A 24045-nucleotide genomic window follows, 5' to 3' on the forward strand; every position below is an offset into this window, starting at 1 on the left:
TGATTGATCTGATAAAGAAAGAGAGGAAACAAAACGCATTCAAGATGAAAAGGGCGAATATGCCACCAATGAAGATTATTAGGATTTATTTTATTTAATTATATAAAATCAAAGTTAATGAAAGAGAAAGAGAAATGGCCTAGAGTATCAGAGGAAAAAATGGAATATCTAAATAAACCTATTTAAGAAAAATAAATTGAACAAGCCTACATGAACTTCCTAAGGGAAAAAAAAAGATTCAAAACCATATTGATTTAAAATTTAATTCCACCAAACATTTAAGGATCAACCCAAATCCAATATTAAAAAATTGAAATAAGAGGTAAAGAAGGAGTTTTACCAAAATCCTTTTATGTAACGAATATGATACTGATACCTAAATCAGAAAGAGCAAAAACAAAGTAAGAAAATTATGGACCAATCTCTTTAATGTGTATGGATGCAAAAATTTTAACAAAACACTAAATAAGATACTATAACAAAATGTCACAAAGATGATACATTGTAACCAAACTAGATTCATGCCAGAAATACAGGTATTGTTTAATATAAAACATTTTAATTTAATTCATAATATCAATAAAAAGTAATAAAACATATGATGACATTAATAAAGCAAAAATAAAAGCCTTTGATAAAAATCTAACACTCCTTTCTATCAAAAGCACTAGAAAGTACAAGTGAATATTTTTCTTAAAAGGTGCAAAGCATCTACCTAAAGACACCAGCAATATTATTTGTAGTGAAGAGAAACCAGAAATCTTCCCAAAATGATCAAAAGTGAAACAAGGATATCCATTATCAACAATATTATTTAACATGGTATTATAAATGCTAGCAATAGCAAAAAGAGAAGAAAAAGAATTGAAGGAATAAGAATGGGCAAAAAGGTAATAAAATATATCTGCATAAGACATGATGATATATGTGGAAAACCCTAGAGATTCAACTAAGATGTTAGTTGAAGCTATCAATAATTGTGGCAAAGTAGCAGGATAAAAATAAACCCACGAAATTGTCCTCATTTTATAATATACTAACAAAATCCTGCAAGAAGAGATAGAGATACTCCATTTAAAATAACTGCAGGTAGAATAGCATAGCTGTGAATTTACCAGCTGAAACAAACCCAGAAACTAAATGAACATAATTCTAAACACTTTGAAATAACATCACATCTAAGTAATTGGAGAAATATTAATTTTCCATAGATGGGCTAATCCAATATAATTAAAATGACAATCCTTCCTAAATGAATCTATTTAATCAATACCTTCCCAATTAGAATTCCAAAAAGAATATTTTGTTGTGTTAGAAAAAAATATAGCAAAATCCATTTGGAAAAAAAGAAAAGATCAATACTATGAAAAGAATTTATGAAAAAAACCCATAAAATAAGGAGGCCTAGTCATATTCAATTTTAATTTGTATTATAAAGAAGTAATTATCAAAACTTTTTCTGGCTAAGAAATAGAAACATTGATCCATGGAAGAGAACAGATATACAATAAGCAGTAAAATGTTATAGTAATCTTGTATTTGAATAAAAAGTATAGATTTAGATTTAGGGGATACAGAATCATTTGATAAAAATTGATGGGACAACTGAAAGACAGTTTAGAAGAAATTAAACATAGACTAATCTTTTATAATATCCATTAAAATAAGATCAAAATGGACATATGATCTAGACATGAAAGGAGATATTACACTTTTAAATTAGAATAACAGGGAATATAGTACCTATCAGATTTATGGATGGGAGAAGAATTTGAGTCAACAAATGATGCAGAGCATTATGAAATACAAAATGGATAATTTTGAGTTTATTAATTTGAAAATGTTTTGTACAAATAAAACAAATGCTGCCAAGATGAGAAGGAAAATAGATAATTGGGGGGAATATTTTATAGTCTCTGATAGTCTCTGAAGAAGAGCATTGAAGTATCACCTTTCAGAAAACTTCTATCTTTAAAGCATTGTTGTCAAACCCAAATAAAATCAAGGACCATTAGTCTACATATATGCATCCTTGCTGCCACATATGGGCTTAGATTTATCTTAATTATTACTTTGAACTTGATCAAAATCAATTATCTGTATAAACAAAAATAACTAGTTATTAAATGACTATTTTGTCTATAAAAATTAGTTGCCTTTTCCTAAGGATAATACAAATTTCATTTTATTATGCTCTTTTTACCATGCCTCATCATCTCTAAGCAATTTCTTTAAACCAATTTTTATTATGAACAGATATGAATTTTATGGGGTCTAGAAGTTTAAAATTTTTTAAAAAAATAATAATAAGTATTTTCAAGCATCAAAATGACATACTGGATACAATATCAAGAGAACCCGAGTTCAAATCCACATTCAGATACTTACTTAATATCTGTGTGCCCCAAAAGCAAGTCACTTAACTTCAATTTATTTCAATGTTCTCATTTGTAAAATGTGGATAATTAGAATATCTATCTCACTGTATGTCCCATACACTGCTTTTTCTAATCTCTTCTTTATTTTATATTTTATGTAACTTTTAAAAATTATAATTATGCTTTCCCAATTTAATTTAGATAAAATCTTTTGTTTTCAGACATTTTTTGCACCAGTTCTTCTCTCCCTCAATCCTCCTCCCTTAAACAAATATAGATCACACATGAGCTATCTCATACAATAAATATTTCCATGTTCTTAATGGAGTGAAAGAAGATATATGTCAATTTATAAAAAAAAAAGTTATGATGAAAATATTTAAAAACAGTATGCTTCAATCTGCATTCCGACTATATTAGTTTCTTCTATGGCAGTGGATAGCCCTTTTTCATCATGACACCATTAGAGTTGTCTTGGATTCTTTTATTGCTGATAATAGTTGTCATTTAAAACTGATTTTCATACTTTATCGGTGTTAATTCTTACAACATTCCCCTGGTCCTGCTCACTTCAGTTTGCATCACTTCATAAAGTCTTTTCAGGTTTTTGTTTATTTGTGTGTGTGTGTGTGTGTGTGTGTGTGTGTGTGTGTGTGTGTGTGTGTGATTATCTTGTACATTATTTCTTATGACTCAAAAGATATTAAATATCGTTTTAATTTATTAGAACAATAAAATAAACATTTTTTTTTCTCTAAAGAAAAGTTGCATCTTAAAAATCTCCCTTAATGTTTATTCGCATGCATTATTTAGTGAAGAAAACATTTCAGGAAATGTGTGTTACCTCAGACATCGATTCTCTCAAACACTTTTTAATATGGAATACACAATTCCAGACTCTACTTTTTAAAAGTGACAAAAAATACACTTTTTTCTTGCAAATAACACAGATTAATTTTTAAAGAAATCTTAAAATGAACAAGTCCAAATTTTAAGATTATACATTTATATTATTAATATAGGGTTGTTGAAAATAAAAAGGAATAATTAAATTTAATATATTTTAAAGGAAGCAAAAATTCAGATTCCTGTCATTTTCTGATTTCGTGATCATCATCAAAATGTAGCAGTTAGATTAAATTTTATATACTTCAGTGTAATAATACTTATAAAGGTTTTAACAGTGCATAACCAGATTTTATTCTCTTCTTTGTCTCTCTTAAATGAATATGATATATTTTTTTCAGGTAAATCCTAACAGATGATTCTATTTTAATAAGTTATTCCTCTTAGCCACATTGATTTAACCTTAGTTCTATGTTTGTGAGAAACGGAAGTATCAGACTTTACAAGTGGAAAGGAGAGGATTAATAAGACTGATCTATTTCTCAGGTGAAGCGGGGAGAACAAAAAAACTAAAATTATCAAAAATATTTAAAATTCAGAATGACAAGTAGGAAAAATATTTCTGGGTATTTTATTTTATTTATTTTTAAACCCTTTGTATTGGTTCCAAGGCAGAAGAGTGGTAAGGGCTAGACAATAGGGATCAAGTGACTTGCCCAGGGTCACACAGCTAGAAAGTGTCTGAGGTCAGATTTAAACCCAGGACTTCTCATCTCTAGGCCTGGTTCTCAATCCACTGAGCTACCCAGATACCCTTTATAGATATTTTATATTGTGTTTCTAGATTTGAAGTTACATATAAAATATAAATTCTTTTAAGGGAGTGCAACTGTTCTCTTTGGAACGTGAACCTGTCTACTTTTAGTCATTTCTAAAAGTGGTAGTGGCTGTAGCAGACCGCTACAATTAGATATTGTTTTCATCTAGGAGGATATTTGTTACAGGCATAAGAATATATAGCATTTCCATTTGAATGATTTGTTTAATTTTTGTTGAATCAGAAGATCAGAGTTGGGCCAAAACACTGTTCTATTGTTAACTCTAGACTATCTTTAAGTGGCTTCTTATTCACAGTAAGTGTTTCCTGAATGAAGCTTATTCAGGCTGAGTGGGTGTAGAGAACTAATTAAAGTGTAGTGGAACTAAAACTCTTCATAAATAGTGTCTTTCCTCATAATTTATTCATAAATTCATTCTATGAAAAAATATATTTTTCTCCTAACCACTAATAATAAAATAAAAATAACTATGCCAACAAAATAAATGATACATTTTAAAATCCAGGGTTTATAATTCTGCTCTAGTAAATGTATGACATTCATATGGTTGGTTTATTGTGCAATAATAGAGGAATTTTATTGATTTAGTGTGTGATAATAAAGGAATTCAGATGTCAGAATTTATCATTTTTAAGATAGTTGAGTTCCCCTAATTCTTACATTATATATAAATGAATTTATATGCTGAAGCTCAGCATTCCTTTATTGTTTAATGATATATCCTAATGACTCTTGTAATCACTGAATGAATAAATATTCTATGATAGCATCAGGGAAAGGTTATATACCTGGCTAACTTATTAGTAATGCATCATTTTGTATTTGAATAAAACTAAATTGGAGGTATCAAACAGATCTTTACAGGGTCTTGGAAAATGTTATTGAATCTAGACTGATGTTTCATGATATGAAAGTTAATTTGGTTTCACAAAAGGCATAATTTACTGGAGGCCAAAAAATATAACTCTAAAAGTAATGACTAGAGACTCAGGGAGAACTTGGTTTTGATATTCCAAATTAATGATATTTTAATTGATTTTATCACAATAAACTAAAATATTATATCAACAAATAAAGGCATCAGTGACCATTGAACTATAATAGTTTATCCTCAAGTATAACATGTGATGCCATGAACATGACTATCAAATTTCTCCAAATGTACAATGCCTGGCATTGGCAGTAGGAAAATGAAGTTTTATTATCTTTAGTTATATAAAGAGATCCTATATTTTACATTCATTGTAACAAAGAAAGCTGGACAGAAAGATTTATTAAGGACTTTACATTTACTTTATAAAGTACCCAAGATAAACATCCTTTATTGGCCTTTATTTATTTACTTAACTAATCTAAGCACCTAGAGTTATTAAACATCATATATGTCTTATATTTTTTTAAATGCATAAAATTCTGTGAGAATAATTTAATGGATATGCTTCACTAATCAAAACTTCCTTAGTTACCCATCACGTTTAATACATCTGTCTAGCTTTTTCATCTTGACCGTCCTTAATTTTGTCTCTCCAACTGACCCTGAGCCCCTAGTATGGTCTGGCAATACATTTTTGGGAGATAGTTTGGAAAAGAAGTGATAACCAATATAATTGAAGAGGTAGGAAGATAGATGTGCCACCATGTAAGAAAAAATAAGATAGCATGGAAAGAAAGACTATTATCTAGATAATCAGTACATCAAGGGGGGTTGTATAGTGTGTGTGGGATGTGAGTGGTGGTATATTTTAGAGTTTACTATAGGCTCCAGAAAAATAGTGAGGAATGGGGCCCATGTCCACTGATTCAGGAGAAATGTGAGAATAAATGCACTTTTTGGAAAGATTTGTACCTGAATATATTGTTATAGAAAGAATACAAAAATTAATGAAGGTGGGAGATTTGAGAGTATTTTGCTGGAAAAGGCAATTTGATCACAATAAAAGAGTTTCTGAAGGATACAGTGGAAGATGATGAAGGTACAAAAAGAGTTGAAATGATTGTGGGAAGGATATACGTGAATTTGATAAGAATGAATGCATGGCTGGAGATTTTGGGAGAAAAGTGTTTGTACTCATTGTGATAAATTTTTAAAACTCTTAATTAACTTTTGTTTTAGAATCAATACTAAGTATTGGTATCAAGGCATAAGAGCTGCAAAGGCTAGGCAATTGGGGTTAAGTGACTTGCCCAGGTCACACAGGTAGGAAATGTCTCAGGTCAGATTTAAATCCAGGACCTCTGGTTTCCAGGCTTAACCACATACCTAACCCTATCATGATTATTTTTAATAAATTAAGCAAATAAGTCATAAGCATGAATGAAGCACCCACTGTATGCCAAGCACTCTAATAAATAAGGGCACAGGAAAAGGGGCTTTAGCATGAAGAAATGTATTTTTATAGAAAGTGCAAATGAGAGTTTAGAGAGGGAAAAGAAGATAGCAATGAATAGGCTGAAAAAAAAAACAAAAAAAAGAATTTACTGGACTAATTAGAATTGAATTTGTAACTGAAATGTTAATGAGATGATGTAGCCTCAGCAAACCTATAGCCTGGTACTAGGTTTTTCATGCTATGTTACAGCTTCCAAAGATAGAAGAGGAAGACTTCAGGAATTTATGCCTGAATTTTTTTTTCAAGTTAGTAGACTTTAAATGATAGCACATTTAGAGGTTTCTATTACAAAATTTTTGTATATCTGACATATCCCTCTACTAGACTACAAACTTCTTGAAGTAAAGGAATAAACTTTGTACCTCACGTAGTAATGTAGTCTTTAATAAACATTTGTGGGATTGAAATGAAATATCAGACATATCTATATACAAATAAAATCTTAATTTTTTCCCAATGAAAAATATAAATGCCTTTTGAGTTATATGTGTTAGTAGCCATAAACATAGATGGTCAAGTTGAATCTTTAAACAAGTGTAATAACTATAATGTGCAAGATAGTATGTCTGGCTTGCATAAGAAAAAATCCTATATTTACTTTCTTCAAATAATGACATATTAATTTTTTCCTATGCCATTCATACATTTAGATTTGTGAAATAAGTATTTAGATAATCCTAGAAATTTTATTTGCATATGAAGACTATAATAAAAATACTGTGTTGATGCTCATTAATTACTCCCAAATTAGTAAATTATTTTTATAAAGGAAGTTATTATCATTTCATGGAATATTTCAGAACAATTAATTATTAATTGAAGAAAAAAAAAAACCTTATTGCTGATGGAGTAAGACAAAAAAAGAAGAAAATCCCTGCAACTTAGATTCTAAAATGAAGCATATCTCCTTTACAAACTACCCTTGTTGACAGCCTCATGAGATTGCTGCCAGTTTGTATGTCAGATATAACTAACTTGGCACTGTAGATGAAATCATGTTTTGCAGATTGATTATGCTATTTCTCTGGCTTTGTGTAGCAAGTGTTAATAAATGTTTTCAGGATATAAAACCCTGCTAAAGTCCTATTGAATATTTCCCTTTATTTGTCTACAATTTATTTCTTTTAGTACATTTTGAGTCTTAAATTACTGATTGTTATATATAATAGAAGTAGTTTGCTTCTAACCATGGTGTTCTCAATAAAACCTGTTAAAGTCATAACAGAGAAAGTCAGAAAAGTTTACCTATATATATTACATTATGATTTAGGTGAAAACTAGAATTTGAGATGAGGATAAGAGGAAACAATTAAAACTAAATAAAGATAAAATGATAATTGAATTCCTGTGATATCTTCTAGCTCTAATAAAGTTCAATTCTTTCCCTCCAAGTCCTGAGTTAAATTGGTAATAACAATTAATTCTAATTTATGACATTAAAAAATTCTCAAAGTGCTTTATTTATAACAACTATTTGTCATAATTTGCACAAGTATTGTTATCCCCCATCATATAGTTGTGGAAACTAAGGAAAAAAAAGGGTTAAGTGATTTTCCCAAGAGACAAAGTTACTAAGTATTGGAGTCAAGATTTGAATTGAAATTCCTGAGTTTACCTTAATTTGACAACAGTTAGGACTTTATGCTCACTTTTATTTTTTTCAGAATGGATCTCCCTATTTCATTCAAGCTGGAAGTACAAAATTCAGTCATTGATCTAATCCCACTTCTGGTCAACATGTAAACTTTGGTCTTCTCCATCTCTGTTCTGGAATGATTCAACTCTCCTCACACAGCCCAGTGGCTTCCTGTTCCAAGGGCTCACCATACTGTTCTCATATTACCTATTTGTTGTTAGCTCTACAAAAACTCTAAAATCTTGAGTTCAAATAGGACTCAACCTCCTAGTTGCAAGGATTATAGGTTGCCAATATCAGACAAGTGTGTGTTTTATTTGAGAGTGAATTCTCTTCTTCCTGTGTATTACAAGCTTTACTCAGCACTAAAAATCAATGAAAAATAATAATACTTACCATTAGGCAGAATACCCAGCTACCAGCATTCTGTGATTTTATGGAATCATGTTTTGGAAAAAGAAGAAAATAGAGATACTCTTTTTTCCACATGAAGACCAAAACTGTTAAACATAACTTGCCTGTTTTCAGATAGCTTGTAAGTGGCAGCATCAGAACTAACTCAGGAATCCAGACATGGTGCCCACACACTTCTGATTTGGAAACATACTTATAAGATTGCATTTCTTGAGGTTGCAATAACCCTCCATATTTAATGCTTAATATTTTTACATGGTGATACATTTTTTAATAATTGTTTTCTGACATTTTGTGATCCAGGTTCTCTTTATATTTCATCTCTCCCTTCTCTCTAAAATAGCAGACAATATGATTGTATATGTATTATCACATAATACACATTTCTATGTTCATCTATTGTGAAAGACATATGTCACTTGTGTTTGAGAAAAATTCATGTAGTAAATAAACTGAAAATGGTCTTCTTCAATCTGTATTCACTTTGTCAATTCTTTCTTTTTTTAAATAATATTTTAATTGATCATTTCCAAGCATTATTCATTAAAGAAAAAGATCATTTTCTATTCCTCCCCCCAACCCCATAGCTGACCCGTGATTCCACTGGGTATCACATGTGTTCTTGATTCTAACCCATTGTCATGTTGTTAGTATTTGCATTAGAGTGTTCTTTTAGAGTTGCTTTTCCTCGATGTTTCTACTCCCACAGTTTATCCTCTGCTTATGAATAGTGCTTTTTCTCTTAGATCCCTGCAGATTGTTCAGGAACAATACACTGCTATTAATGGAGAAGTCCATTACATTCGATTATACCACAGTGTATTAGTCTCTGTGTACATTGTTCTCCTGCTTTTGCTCCTCTCTCTCTGCATCACTTCCTGGAGATCGTTCCAGTCTCCATGGAATTCCTCCATTTTATTATTCCTTTCTGCACAATAGTATTCCATCACCAACACATACCACAATTTGTTCAGCCATTCCCCAAATGAAGGACATCCCCTCGTTTTCCAATTTTTGGCCACCAAAAAGAGCTCAGCTATGAATAATTTTGTACAAGTCTTTTTGTTCATTATCTCTTTGGGATACAAACCCAGCAGTGCTATGGCTGGATCAAAGGGTAGACATTCTTTTATTGTCCTTTGGGCATAGTTCCAAATTGCCCTCCAGAATGGTTAGATCAGTTTACAACTCCACCAGCAATGAATTAATGTCCCTACTTTGCCACATCCCCTCCAGCATTCATTACTTTCCTTTGCTATCATGTTAGCCAATCTGCTAGGTGTGAGGTGATACCTCAGAGTTGTTTTGATTTGCATCTCTCTGATTATAAGAGATGTAGAGCACTTCTTCATGTGCTTGTTAATAGTTTTGATTTCTTTATCTGAAACCTGCCTATCCATGTCCCTTGCCCATTTTTCAATTGGAGAATGTCTTGGATTTTTGTACAATAGATTTAGCTCTTTATAAATTTGAGTAATTAAACCTTTGTCAGAGGTTTTTATGAAGATTTATTCCGAATTTGTTGTTTCCCTTCTGATTTTAGTTACATTGATTTTGTTTGTACAAAAGCTTTTTAATTTGATGTAGTCAAAATTATTTATTTTACATTTTATGACTTTTCTATGTCTTGCTTGGGTTTAAAGTCTTTCCCCTCCCAAAGGTCTGACATGTATACTATTCTGTGTTTACCCAATTTACTTATGGTTTCCTTCTTTATGTTTAAGTCATTCACCCATTTTGAATTTATCTTGGTGTAGGGTGTGAGGTGTTGATCAATTCCTAATCTCTCCCACACTGTCTTCCAATTTTCCCAGCAGTTTTTATTGAATAGTGGATTTTTGTCCCAAAAGCTGGGATCTTTGGGTTTTTCGTATACTGTCTTGCTTTCCCCCAGTCTATTCCACTGATCCTCCTTTCTTCTCTTATCCAGTACCAAATTGTTTTGATGACTGCTGCTTTGTAATATAGTTTAAGGTCAGGGACTGCAAGGCCCCCATTATTTGTGTTTTTTTCATTATTTCCCTGGATATCCTTGATCTTTTGTTATTCCAAATGAAGTTTGTTATGGTTTTTTCAAAATCAGTAAAGAAATATTGTGGGAGTTCCTTGGGTATGGCACTAAATAGATAAATAAGTTTGGGTAGGATGGTCATTTTTATTATATTGGCTCGTCCTATCCATGAACAGTTAATGTTTTTCAAATTGCTCAAGTCTAGTTTAGTTGTGTGGAAAGTGTTTTGTATTTGTGTTCATATAGTTCCTGTGTTTGTCTTGGGAGATAGATACCTAGGTATTTTATTTTGTCTAAGGTGATTTTGAATGGGATTTCTCTTTCTAGATTTTGCTGCTGAGCTGTGTTGGAGATGTATAGAAATGCTGATGATTTATGTGAGTTTATTTTGTATCCTACAACTTTGCTAAAGGTGTTGATTATTTCAATTAGCTTTTTGGTTGAATCTCTAGGATTCTTTAAGTAGACCATCATGTCATCTGCAAAGAGTGATAACTTGGTCTCCTCCTTGTCTATTTTGATGCCTTCAATTTCTTTTTCTTCTCTAATTGCTACTGCTAGTGTTTCTAGTACAATGTCAAATATTAGAGGTGATAATGGGCATCCTTGTTTCACTCCTGATCTTATTGGGAATGCATCTAGTTTATCCCCATTGCATATGATATTAGCTGATAGTTTTAGATATATACTGTTTATTATTTTTAGGAACGACCCTTCTATTCTTATGCTTTCTAGAGTTTTTAATAGGAATGGGTGTTGTATTTTATCAAAGGCTTTGTCTGTATCTATTGAGATAATCATGTGATTCTTGTTGGTTTGCTTGTTGATGTGGTCAATTATTTGGGTGGTTTTCCTAATATTGAACCAGCCCTGCATCCCTGGTATAAATCCTACTTGATCATGGTGGATGACCCTTCTGATCACTTGCTGGAGTCTTTTTCCTAGTATCCTATTTAAGATTTTTGCATCTATATTCATTAGGGAGATTGGTCTATAGTTTTCTTTCTCTGTTTTTAACCTGCCTGGTTTTGGAATCAGTACCATGTTTGTGTCATAAAAGGAGTTTGGTAGAACTCCCTCTTTGCTTATGTCAAATAGTTATTATAGTATTGGGATTAACTGTTCTCTGAATGTTTGATAGAATTTACTGGTGAATCCATCAGGCCCTGGGGATTTATTCTTAGGAAGTTCTTTGATGGCCTGTTGGATTTCATTTTCTGATATGGGATTATTTAAGAATTCTATTTCTTCTTCTGTTAGACTAGGCAGTTTGTATTTTTGTATATATTAATCCATATCACCTAAATTGGTATATTTATTGCCATATAATTGGGCAAAGTAATTTTTAATGATTGCCTTAATTTCCTCTTCATTGGAGGTGATGTCCCCCTTTTCGTCTTTGATGCTGTTAATTTGCTTTTCTTCTTTCCTTTTTTTTAATTAGATTGACCAATACTTTTTCTATTTTGTTTGTTTTTTCAAAGTACCAGCTTCTTGTCTTATTTATTAAATCAATAGTTCTATCACTTTCAATTTTATTAATTTCTCCCTTAATTTTTAGTATTTCTAGTTTGGTTTTCTGCTGGGGGGTTTTAATTTGTTCTCTTTTGAGTTTTTTTATTTGCATTTCCAATTGATTGATCTCTGCTCTCCCTAGTTTGTTAATATATGCACTCAGGGATATGAATTTACCTCTGATTACTGCTTTGGCTGCATCCCAAAAGGTTTGAAAGGATGTCTTGTCGTTGTCATTTTCCTTGGTGAAATTATTAATTGTTTCTATGATTTCTTCTCTAACTAAATGATTTTGGAGTATCATATTGTTTAATTTCCAATTAGTTTTTGATTTGGTTTTCCATGTACCATTACTGATCATTATTTTTATTGCCTTGTGATCTGAAAAGGCCACATTTATTTCTGCTTTTCTACATTTGTGTGCCATGTTTCTGTAACCTAATGTATGGTCAATCTTTGTGAATGTGCCATGTGGTGCTGAGAAGAAGGTATATTCCTTTTTATCCCTATTTAATTTTCCCCATATGTCTATTAATTCTAATTTTCCTAAGATTTCATTTACTTCTTTTACCTTTTTCTTATTTATTTTTTTATTTGATTTATCTAAATTTGATAATGGTTGGTTCAAGTCTCCCACTAATATGATTTTACTGTCCATTTCTTCCTTCAATTATCCTAGTTTCTCCATTAAAATTTTGGGTGCTCTATTATTTGGTGCATACATGTTGATTAGTTATATTTTCTCATTATCTAAAGTCCCTTTTAACAGAATATAATTACCTTCCCTATCCCTTTTGATCAGGTCTATTTTTGCTTTGGCTTTATCAGATATCATGATTGCCACTCCTGCCTTCTTTCTGTCAGTTGAGGCCCAGAAGGTCTTACTCCATCCTTTAATTCTGACCTTTTGGGTGTCTAATCGCCTTAGGTGTATTTCTTGAAGACAACATATGGTAGGGTTTTGGATTCTAATCCATTCTGCTATTCATCTACATTTTATGGGTGAGTTCATCCCATTCACATTCAAAGTTATGATTGTCATTTGTGGACTCCCTGGAATTTTGATAGCCTTCTCTAATTCTAACCTTTTCTTCTTCGGCTCTACCTTTTAGTCCAGTGATTTACTTTGAATCAGTCCCCCTTGTCCCCTCCCTTGATGTTTCCCTTTTTAGTCCCTCCCTTTTTGTTCCCTCCTCCTCCCCCTCTCTTTTCCTCCCTTTTTGTTTTCCCTCTCCCCCTCCCCCCTTGGTTTTTTCTTCTTCCTACCCTTGTTGGGTAAGATAGAATTCAAGATCCCAATGGATCTGGATGTTTTTCCCTCTCAGAGTTGATTTTCCTGAGATTGAGGTTTATGTAACCCCCCCTCTCTTCCACTCCTTCTTATAGGAGTTTTCTTCCCCTCCCCTTCCTGTGTGAATCTTTGTGTGAGAAAGATTATTCTATTTGGTTTTTCTTTTCCCCCTATTTACATATTACATTTTCCCCACATGTTAGTATACATAGATTGATATAAATGTAGTCCTTATAGAAGAGAGTTTGGGTAAATGAAAAAGATAATATTTTTCTCCTTTTCCCTTTCCTTCATATTTACCTTTTCAGGTATTCCATGCTCTTTGTTTTTCGATATCGAACTTTCCTCAGAACTGTGGTGTTTTCTTTTCAAAAACTTGAAAATCTTCTATTTTGTTGAATGCCCATACTTTCCCTTGGAACTATATAGTCAGTTTTGTTGGATAGCTGATTCTCGGTTGAACACCCAGCTTTCTTGCCTTTCTGAAGATCATGTTCCATGCCTTACGATCATTCAGAGTGGAACTTGCAAGGTCTTGTGTGACCCTGATTGGCATTCCTTTATATCTAGATTGTCTTTTTCTGGCTTCCTGTAGGATTTTTTCTTTTGCTTGAGAGCTTTGGAATTTGGCAATTACATTCCTGGGAGTTGTCATTTGGGGATTTAGTGTAGAGGGTATTCTGTGAGCTCTGTCAGTGACTGTATTGCCCCCTTGTTCTAGAATCTCTGGGCAATTTTCTTTGATTATATCTTGTATTACGTTGTCGAGTTTGCTGTTTATTTATGGTTTTTCTGGAAGTCCAATTATTCTTAAATTATCTCTTCTTCCTCTATTTTCCAAGTCTGTCACCTTGTCAGTGAGATATTTTATGTTCTCTTCTAATTTCTTAATCTTTTGGCTTTGCTTTATTGATTCTTGCTCTTTTACCTGCTCGTTGTCTTCGAGTTGCCTAATTCTGACCTTTAAAGCCTGGTTTTCCTTTTCAGTTTGGTCAAACTGGTTTTGTAGATGCATGAATTTCTTTTGCATTATTTCCTACTTTTCCTCCCAGAAGGCTTCCATCTTTTTGATCCTTTCTGGTTCAAATTCTTCATGGGTTTGTGGAGAGTTTCCATTTCCTTTGGAAGGTTTCAGAGCATTTTCAAATGTTTCCTCTTCTATCTCTTCTGTATTTTGTATTTTTGCTCCATAAAATGTCTCCAAAGTCTCCCCCTTCTTTTTGTTTTTCTTGGAATTTTGGGGATTTTGTGCTTCTGTGGAGTTTGCCATCTCTATCTGAGTGGGGAGGACTAGATTTTCTTATCTCTATCTGGTGTTCAGAGGTTTTAGCCTTAGGCAGATTGTCTGTTCTATGCAGTTGTTGCTCTGTCTTCCCGGGGAAGCCAGGAATTGGTGTTTCTGTGTTACTGCCCTCCTCAGTTCCCTCCTGATGCTTCTCTGTTGCCTTTCTTCCACTCTCTGAGCCTGGATCAGCCCTTTCCTCGGGGTGTTTGTTTCTGTGCCATAGCTTTTCAGGAGAGCCAGCACTCTGAGGGGGGAGGGGCCCCAGCTTCCAGGAGCTGGGAGGGCTCCTGATAGGATTAGCTTTCCCTGGTTTGAACTGAGTATGCTTTGAGGCAGGGCCCTTGAGACTGGGATGGAAGGATCCAGCCACGGGGCTTCATGCTCCCCCATCTCTTTCTGTTTCCCTGCTGTCTGGGTGCCCCCGCGACTGGGTCAGTTTGTTTTCAGGATGTGGCCTTCAGAATAGCTGGCTCCCAAGGCCCTTTTGCCAGCCCTGAGGGTTACTGTTGTTTCACAGGACCCTGCTCTCTGAGAGGGTGGGGCGTGACTTCCTGGAGCTCTGAGGGCTCCTGAAAGGATTACCCTCGGACTGAGTATACCCTGAGGCAGGGACCTTCAGTGAGACTAAGATGGAAGGATCTGGTCAGGGGGTTACAGGCTCTCTAGTCTCTCTCTGTTTCCCTGCTGTCTGGGTGTCCCCTCGACTGGGTCAAGTTGTTTTCAGGAAGTGGCCTTCAGGATAGCCAGCCCTGAGGCTCTGAGGTTCCCTCTGCTGCCTCGGACTCAGAGCTCTGCGTTGGGGGGATGGGTCCTGGGAACTTCCTTCTGCCTACCCCTTAGGTCCGAGTGATCTTGTGTTCTGGCTTTTGGTGGGGGGCGTACCTTTTGATCCAGGTCCAGGTCCAGGAGGAGGATTCCCGAGGTCTATGCTGTTGTTTGTTTTGAATTTCGGTGCCTTAGGAGCGTATAGTTTGAGTTCGGTAGGGAAGGGTTTTTGGAGATCTGAACTTTAGCTTTCTCTAAGCCTCCATCTTGACCAGAAATCATCCACAAATGTATTTCTGTCAATTCTTTCTATATCAGTAGATGGAAATATCATGAATCATTTAGAACTGACTTAGATATTTGCATTGCTGATGATAGTTAATTCATTCACAATTGATCATTGCACATTATTGATGTTACCATGTTCTCATGGCTCTGCTCACTTTACATCACTTCAGAGGAGTCTTTTCCAGGATTTTTTGTGTGGATTGTCTTTTCATCATTTCTTATGGCAAAGGAGTGTCCCATTACAACCATATATCACAAGTTGTTCAGCCTTTCCCCATTGATGGACTTCTCTTTAATTTCCAATTCTTTGCTACCACAAAAAGAGCTGATATATATATATATAATTGTACAAGTAGGAAAGAATATATATATATATATATATATATATATATATATATAGTTTAATTTTATGATCCTTTGTGCTCTTAATGTTTTATATAGTTAATGTGGCTAATTCATGTATTTTCCTCTTGCTTATCACTGACAGGAATTATAATGAGACTGAGACTGAGAATTAATCTGAAAAGAAAATTTGATTGAAGAAGGTATTAGAAGCAGTGGAACAAATTTGAGCCCTCAAGAGGCTTTGACAAAATAAAGCAAAAAGGGAATGAGGGCTATGGAGATCAATGAGTAGAAATAAAATGAGGAAGGGTGGGGACATAAGAGAATGAAAACTGCTTATTATACAATTTTTATATAATATTTTCAAAATTCAAAAAAGGAAAGAATATTTTTAAAACAGTATTTATTTAAACACACACATGAACATATAACCTCTATGTCTTCTATCCATTTTTGCTTAGTCCTATGGAACAATTAATTTTTTTAAAACTTAAACTAATTCATTTAGTCAGTTCATAACATTATTCCTTGGTTACAAGAATCATATTATTTCCCTCACTCCCCTACCACCACCCTTCCCATAGCTGATGCACAATTCCACTGGGTATTACATGCATCTTTGATCAAACCCCATTTCCATGTTGTTGGTGTTTGCACTAGGATGATCATTTAGTGTCTACATCCCCAACCATATCCCCTTGACCCATGTATTTAAGCAGTTGTTTTTCTTTGGTGTTTCTACTCCCACAGTGTTTCCTCTGAATGTGGATAGTGTTCTTTCTCATAGATCCCTCCAAGTTTTTCAGGATCACTGCATTGCCACTAATGGAGAAGTCCAATACATTTGATTGTATCATAGTGTATTGATCTCTGTGTAACATTTCATTTTTTAAAAGAAGTTTTTGTCATAGAGAGCTCCTTGAAAGCAAGGGATGTTTTGTCCTTCTTAATCAATTTTTCTTTAATAAATGCTATCTATATGTGTCAAACACTGAGTCTAAAGATTCATAGAAGACCTAAAACCATCTCTTCTCTCAAGTACCTCACAAAGCCTAAACACAGAGACAACTCACAAACAATTACATATAAACAAGATATACCTGGATAAACTGGGGGTCAACTTAGAGAAGAGAGTAAGACTAAGGAGGATGGAAAAAGATATTTGAAGATGATGTTTTATCTGACACTTAAAAGAAGTCAGGGAATCCAGGACACAAAGATAAGTGAGCATGTTCCAAATAGAGGTACTAGCCAGTTCAAATACTTAGAAAGCTACCTTTTGTACGTAATGGCAAGTTTGTCAATGTTCTTAGATCTCAGAAAATGTAGAACAGATTAAGGCATAAGAAGACTGGGAAGGAAGGAAAGAGATACATTATGAAGGGCTTTAAAAATAGACTTGTTTTGTATTTGTGTTTTTATTGCCAAATTCTGATAGGGTAGGTGAATAGCCATTGCTTTCAATTTAATTAAATTAGTGATGATTCTTTTAACCTAAGAAATTTGGAAACCTATTTGGTTAAATCTTATCCTTCTTAGCAAGAAATTAAATAATAAAGCAAAAAACATATTTGAATAATTTTAAGATCACAAATTGAGAGTTAAAAATGTTGATTTGCATTTAGAGTTCTGGTATTTTAAATATTTTCATAATTGATAATTAACATCTATGTTTTAACATATAAATATATCTATATTATTATCTATTCTAGCAATAGAAACATATACAGTAGACTTTTTGTTTTATACTTGAAGTTCTGGCTGCCAGATTGTTGTTAGACAAGAGTGTTTATAAGTTCCCTATAGTACCTCAAATAGATATACTTACATATATGTTATATCAATTGTTCTCCCTTGATTGGTGTTTCCAATTCTTTAATAAGTCTTGTTTTACTTATGTTTCAGAATATATTCTATAAAAACCATATAATTTTGTTTATGCTATTTTATTAGACTAGTTTCTATCCTTTCTTGTGTAAAAGAACATTAGTTATATCCCATGACACAAGGGATACAGATTACTACATGCCTTTCTATCATTAGGGGAGAATGCTGTATGGCTTTAAATTCATGGCTAAATGTGGTAACATCTATAATTACAGACTGCCATTTATTGTCTCCACAGGAACTTCAGTTATCCAGGTGACAGCTACAGATAATGATGATCCTTCACATGGGAATAATGCTAGACTCATTTACAGTATACTACAGGGACGACCCTATTTTTCTGTAGAACCAACGACAGGTATCACTGACTAACTTAAAGTATAATTCATTGTGATTCTAAAGTAGACATACAGGAGAATGGAACAGTAAGGTGGTAATGAAAATATATATCTGTTTTCAGGAATTACATTCTTAACTGAATTATATTCTTTTTCCCCTTTATTAAATACAAAGACATTTGGTTTATATAAAAATAAACTAATTTCTTCATGGAATTACATTTTAAATTTAAGAACAAAATTAATGATTCAATGGATACAATGAAACATTAATAAATTATATGTGATGAGCAATGAGAAGCAACCGATTTAATGAATAGGAAGTATACCTGGACTCAGGACAATCTGGGCTTGCATTTGACCTCTGATATATACTATATTTCTCTAGGCAAATCACTTAAGGCAGTTGTATCTGGAAGTCACTCTCTAAAACTAGAAATTATAGATCAGTTGTATACCTACATGGACAGAGAGAACTTTGTAACTTCAAGTTCCTTCCCCCAGTGACATTACCAGTACTGCCCCAGGTATGGGGTGGCCTTGAGGGGGATGTGGAACAAGTCATTGACCTTAAAATAAGAAGTCTTGAATGTGACTCTGTCATTTACTAAGTAGTGGATGATAAGCAAATCATTTAATATTTCTGTCTCTCAGTTTCCTCATCTGTAAAATGGAGGACTTGATGGTAACATTAATGAGATAAACTTAAGTTTCTATAAAACATAAATAAAAACTATTTACATTCCATTACTCTGTTGATTAAGCTTTTCTGACACTACTCTTTAATGCAATTTCCCTACTTATCAGACCATATCTGTCTCATTTGTTTGCTCTTCATTCATTTCTTGCCTACTAACCGTGAGTGCCTGATAGGTCTCTGTCCTTGGTCCTATTTTCTTCTCTCTAGATAGTATTTCGCATAGTGATTTCATCACTTTTCATGATTTCAATTATTTTTTCCTTTGCTTATGATTCTGAATTTTATGTTTCTATCCCTCACTCCTCTGCTAACTTCAACCTGTTTATGAGGCATCTTAAACTGGAGATCTTATAGAAGTTTTAAAGTCTGTCTAAAATAAAACTCATTTCTTCCCCAAAGCCCTCCCCTTTTCTTAAATTCCCATTCATCATCAATAGCACCACCCTCCCACCAGTGGTACTTCCATCTTCCTAGGATATATCCTAAATGTTATCTTCAGTTTTTTTCAATTTTTCTCACACCTACATATCCAATCTCTTACCAAACTTATTGATGTTGCATACAAAACGTTCTTCACTCATGCCCCCTTCTTTCCACTGACAGTGAAACCATTCTAGTGCAGCCTTAATTATCTCATTCTTAGACAATTGAAATAGGCTGCTGAATTTCAAACTGCCACAGATTTTTTTTCTTTCCTCCACTCTGCTGTCAAAGTGATTTTCTTAAAGCAAAGGTATACATATGTCAGTCCTTTATTCAAATTCCAATGGCTCCCTATCGTTGCCAGGTATAAAATCTTCTGTTCGGATTTGAAAGCTTTTCTCTACCTGCCACATAAGCTACCAACTCCTTTTCAGCCAAATTACCCCTTATATGCCACCCCAAGGACAGAACTCTATGATTCAGTAACATTGGCTACTTTGTTAAAGATACTCCATTTCTCAACTCTGAGTCTTTGCTACAGCCACCCCCAATGCTGGAAATATTATCCCTTCTCCTCTCTGCCTCTTGACTTCCTTGACTTTCTTAAAGTTCCATAGTTGTTTTCATTTTTGTTTCAACCAGTATACTGTGAGGTCCTTAAGAGCAAAGTCTGTCTTTTGCTTTTCTTTCTATGCCCAGGCACAATGTACAGCACATAGTAGGTATCAATAAGTGTTTATTAACTGACTAAATTATTTTTAGATCACCTAATTTCACAAAATTGGTTTCAGTAGCATATTATTATGGAAAGTCAATTTCTAGGTTTTTATGAGAAAGCATTATTTACTTGAGGAAATTCATATTGAATGAGACATAATGAACAGCTCATTTTCATTTTACATTTCTCATATAAACAGATATATTAAATATCACATATTTATAACAAATTTATCTTTCTATTTCTCATGAAAATTAATAATAAATTATCTTTTATTAAATATTTCCTATTAATTTTATAATTATTGTCCAAAATAGTATTATTTACCATATTTTGTTTAAATTTAATTATTTAAAATTATAAAATCCTTGCAAGTATGAGAATAGGACATACTAAGACTTTATGTAATAATTCTATTTGTGCTATAGCATTTAAATTAAATTATTTTTAGCCTTTTGATTTTATCTTTTGGTTAAACAAAAGCACCTCTCTACCAAATTATATTTTTATCTATGAAATAAACTAATCATGATTCCAGTTTCAGTAGAAAGACTCTTATTATAGGCACATAGATTAATTGCCCAAAATGGAAATTTAATGTCTGCTGCACTTGAAAAAGTTTTTTTTTTTTCATGAAGACCATGTGTAACAGTGATTCACATTTATATAATGAGTACACTTAACATATATCATCTCATTTTCTTATCTTTGACTGAAAGGTGAATATTATTTTTACTTTCATCTTACAGATGAGGTAGCTGAGAATCATAGAGGTTAAATTTTTCATGATACTCAGACTAACATATTATTTGAGCACCTCAAGATGATAAAATATGCAGATGACAATATATCACCTACCAACAAATTAGCTCAGATGGCACTGACTACTAATATAGGTAAACCACAAGTACAAATAGAGACATAAATAATTTTTGTATACCAGTATTTTATAAAATGGGAATAGATATTACTATTAACCTTCTGATTTAGCTTTTTCAATTTTTATTCACACTAGAAGGTTAGGTCTTCATGGATGTAACTAAACAATCTAGGGGTAACCTAACTCCTAACATAATTGACCAGCGCCCATAGATGCATTTCCCATGAACAACCATTCATTGGATTTAATTAGCAAGGAAATTTAATTAGAAGGCATTGTAAAAACAATAGTTATTCCTTATAAACCTGGAGGATACAAAACACAAATATATACAATATACATCAAAAATGTAAGCTCATACTTAAAATACAAGTATCTCTTGTATATGGTGGGGGTTAGGAGTGCTACACCCATACAATATAGAAAATCCATGTGAAATTTTTTGATGTTCCCTTCATACCAGAGAAAAAGTCTGCATGTTTCATTTTACTTTTAAAAGGTATTTTCAGTACTCTATCTGTATTTTATGAGTCACTAAACTTTTTAAGGCATCTCTTCATTTCTAACTTTTGTGTGTCATCTGCTGCCTTTCGTGTTCTTTACACAAACTTTAACTTTTTACTTATTTTACCTTTAAAAAAAGAAATTGTAAAAAAAGAAATTGTGGATACATAGGATAAAATATGTTGACATGCTATAATATTATACACATGTCTCATGCATTTCTATGTTTGTAAAGTTATTCTTTGTTTTCTGCTATCTTTCTCATGTTACCTGTGGCTGCTGCAAAATTCCCAAAAAACTCCCATTTGCCAAGCTTTGATATATCAAAACCACAATGGGGAAAGTTGTTATATTGAAGGGATACCTGTGTAGCAATTACAGCTTATCATTCCTGGCATTCATGAACCTGGAAATCCTTTCTCACTTACAGAGTTCTCAAACAGTTCTCCAAGGTATACAATGTCTTGCCTGGATGGATTGTAAAACTGGATTCTCAAGGTCTGCTTCTTTCTATGACTAGCTTTTTTCTGCTTCCAGAGATCCCAGTTTTCTAAGTTGCTTCCTCAAGACTATATCTTTCTATAACTACATCTCTGTCCAATATGGGGCTTTGCTTACTACTAAATACAGCATAATCCTTTTGCTCCAGAAGCGTCCTTTCAAAGATACATGGCAGAGATAGAGTAAGGAAGCAAAAGTTCTCTCTTCCCCAAGTTCAAGGACCTTTCCACAGACCATCCCAGTTTACAATTACGTTTATTAACAAACTCTGAAATTCCTACAGGGATAAGCTATTTAAAATGCTCAGTATGTGACTATTTTTTTCAGGCAATCAGGTTATGATTTTTGGTTTTGAAGAGACAAATAGGTGGTAAAGTGAATGGAATTCCATACCTGGGGTCAGGAATTCCTGAGTTCAGGTTTAGACATTGGAAAGTTAAATCCATATCTAAATTGAACATGCAGTAGAGTAAATGAATATTATAGAGAAAAATTAAAGGGAATAAGGAAAAAAATAGTGAATAAAATTTGGAATCTGAAAGTATACCAGAAATTCTCAATACACATAATTAATAACTTAAAGTGAAAGCCATAAATCTAAGTTGGTTAAATAATATAATCCTACACAAAGAACACAGTAAATAATTATCTATTAATAAAAATTCTACTGTAGAAATCCAAGGAGAAAATTAACTCCAGACCAAAGAGGCTGTGAAAATAAAACTACAAAAATACAATTTGTATCAAATCAGAAAAAAAGAAGCATACATAAATTTAATATAATGAATGATCAAATGCTTATATCAAAGGATGTAGTCAAAACTCTAGTTTAAGTGGTTGTTCTATAGACGGTGAAAAATTATTGGATCAAATATCTTAATGTTGCATAAATTATTAGCAAAACACTTCACTAGTTTCCTCTTGATACTTTGCCTTATCCTACTTAATACTTTAGAGAAGTAACATATATTATAAAATTTGTAGGACAATTACATGGATATTTACCGTATACGAAGCATTCCTAACTCCTAGCACTGAAAAATCTATCAAAGCCTATAAGAAAACAATATTGTTTGAATACCAGAAGAGGATTTGCCCAAAAAGTATCAGGCAATATTTAGCTTAGGTCGTTATTGATTTAATTAATATTTAACAAGCCAAGCAATAATTGCCTTTCTTTAACCTCCCTTTATTATTGCAAATCCTTTGGCACAAATCCATACTTATGTTTTGGTTATTAGTTGCAGATATATAGACTAGATCTAAGTACATTGTGAATACTAGGGGGTTTGATCCTCACATGGAAAATGAAAAAAAACTTTTTATTTAATAATGTAACTAATATAATTATTTTAATAATTATTGAAATCTCATCTCAGAATATGAGTGATTGAACTGCTTATAGATACTTCATCCTAAAATACATTGCCATCAGTGTGAATAAAAGAGAATATGGGTATTGTCAAAGGAGTTTTACTGTGAGGTTTTGTAAGTTATTTAATGCATGTCTATGACATTACATTATATAGCTACATTTGAATTGTGGAGATGCTCCTGGATCCCATGAAAATTTCTCCAATGAAAATATCAATTAAGCTGGATGTGTATAAAATTTTATTCTAAAATAAGAATGAACTGAAGATTCAAAATTTGAATCCAAAAGTAAAACTGAACTGATAGATATATTTAAAACTTGCAAATTGTTTAGCTTTCACCAAGCAAGAAACATGGAACAGAGCATTTTGTAGAAAGTTGGGGTCAAATATTTTTAAAGACTTAATTGACTTCCTAAAGCCAAAAACAGTCTTAGATAAATTAACACATACAAAATATAAATTTTAACAAATACTTTTTGGCATGGTAAAGTGGAAGACCACAGATCTAGAAGGTATAACAATCTGTATAGCATTATAGCAAATATATGACTCATGATCTCAAGGTAGCCATGGAAATATTAGCACTTCCTAATTAAAAATGAGTAAAAGAATCAAAAAGAGTTTGCAGAACATATGGTAAATAGGTTGACATTTATAGAAATAACTTAATCAAATAGACCTTATTTTTCAGAAAGCAATAAGAAGGAGTTATCAT

The 24045-nt window shown here is 32.7% G+C and overlaps 1 protein-coding gene across 3 annotated transcripts in view; it reads left to right on the top strand.

Annotated features, from left to right (window-relative positions):
* Positions 1 to 24045, top strand: part of CDH19 (cadherin 19) — a 173741-nt gene that overhangs the window by 79291 nt on the left and 70405 nt on the right. For 2 of the 3 annotated variants that reach the window (XM_056823610.1, XM_007487770.3), the window contains exon 4: positions 18129 to 18248. The exons of the other annotated variant lie outside the window; for it this stretch is intronic. In XM_056823610.1, the coding sequence (XP_056679588.1) occupies positions 18129 to 18248 (120 nt within the window). The remainder of the gene's footprint in view (positions 1 to 18128; positions 18249 to 24045) is intronic. 3 annotated transcript variants of the gene reach the window in all.

Source organism: Monodelphis domestica, chromosome 3, assembly GCF_027887165.1.
Source record: "Monodelphis domestica isolate mMonDom1 chromosome 3, mMonDom1.pri, whole genome shotgun sequence".
Taxonomy (NCBI): domain Eukaryota; kingdom Metazoa; phylum Chordata; class Mammalia; order Didelphimorphia; family Didelphidae; genus Monodelphis; species Monodelphis domestica.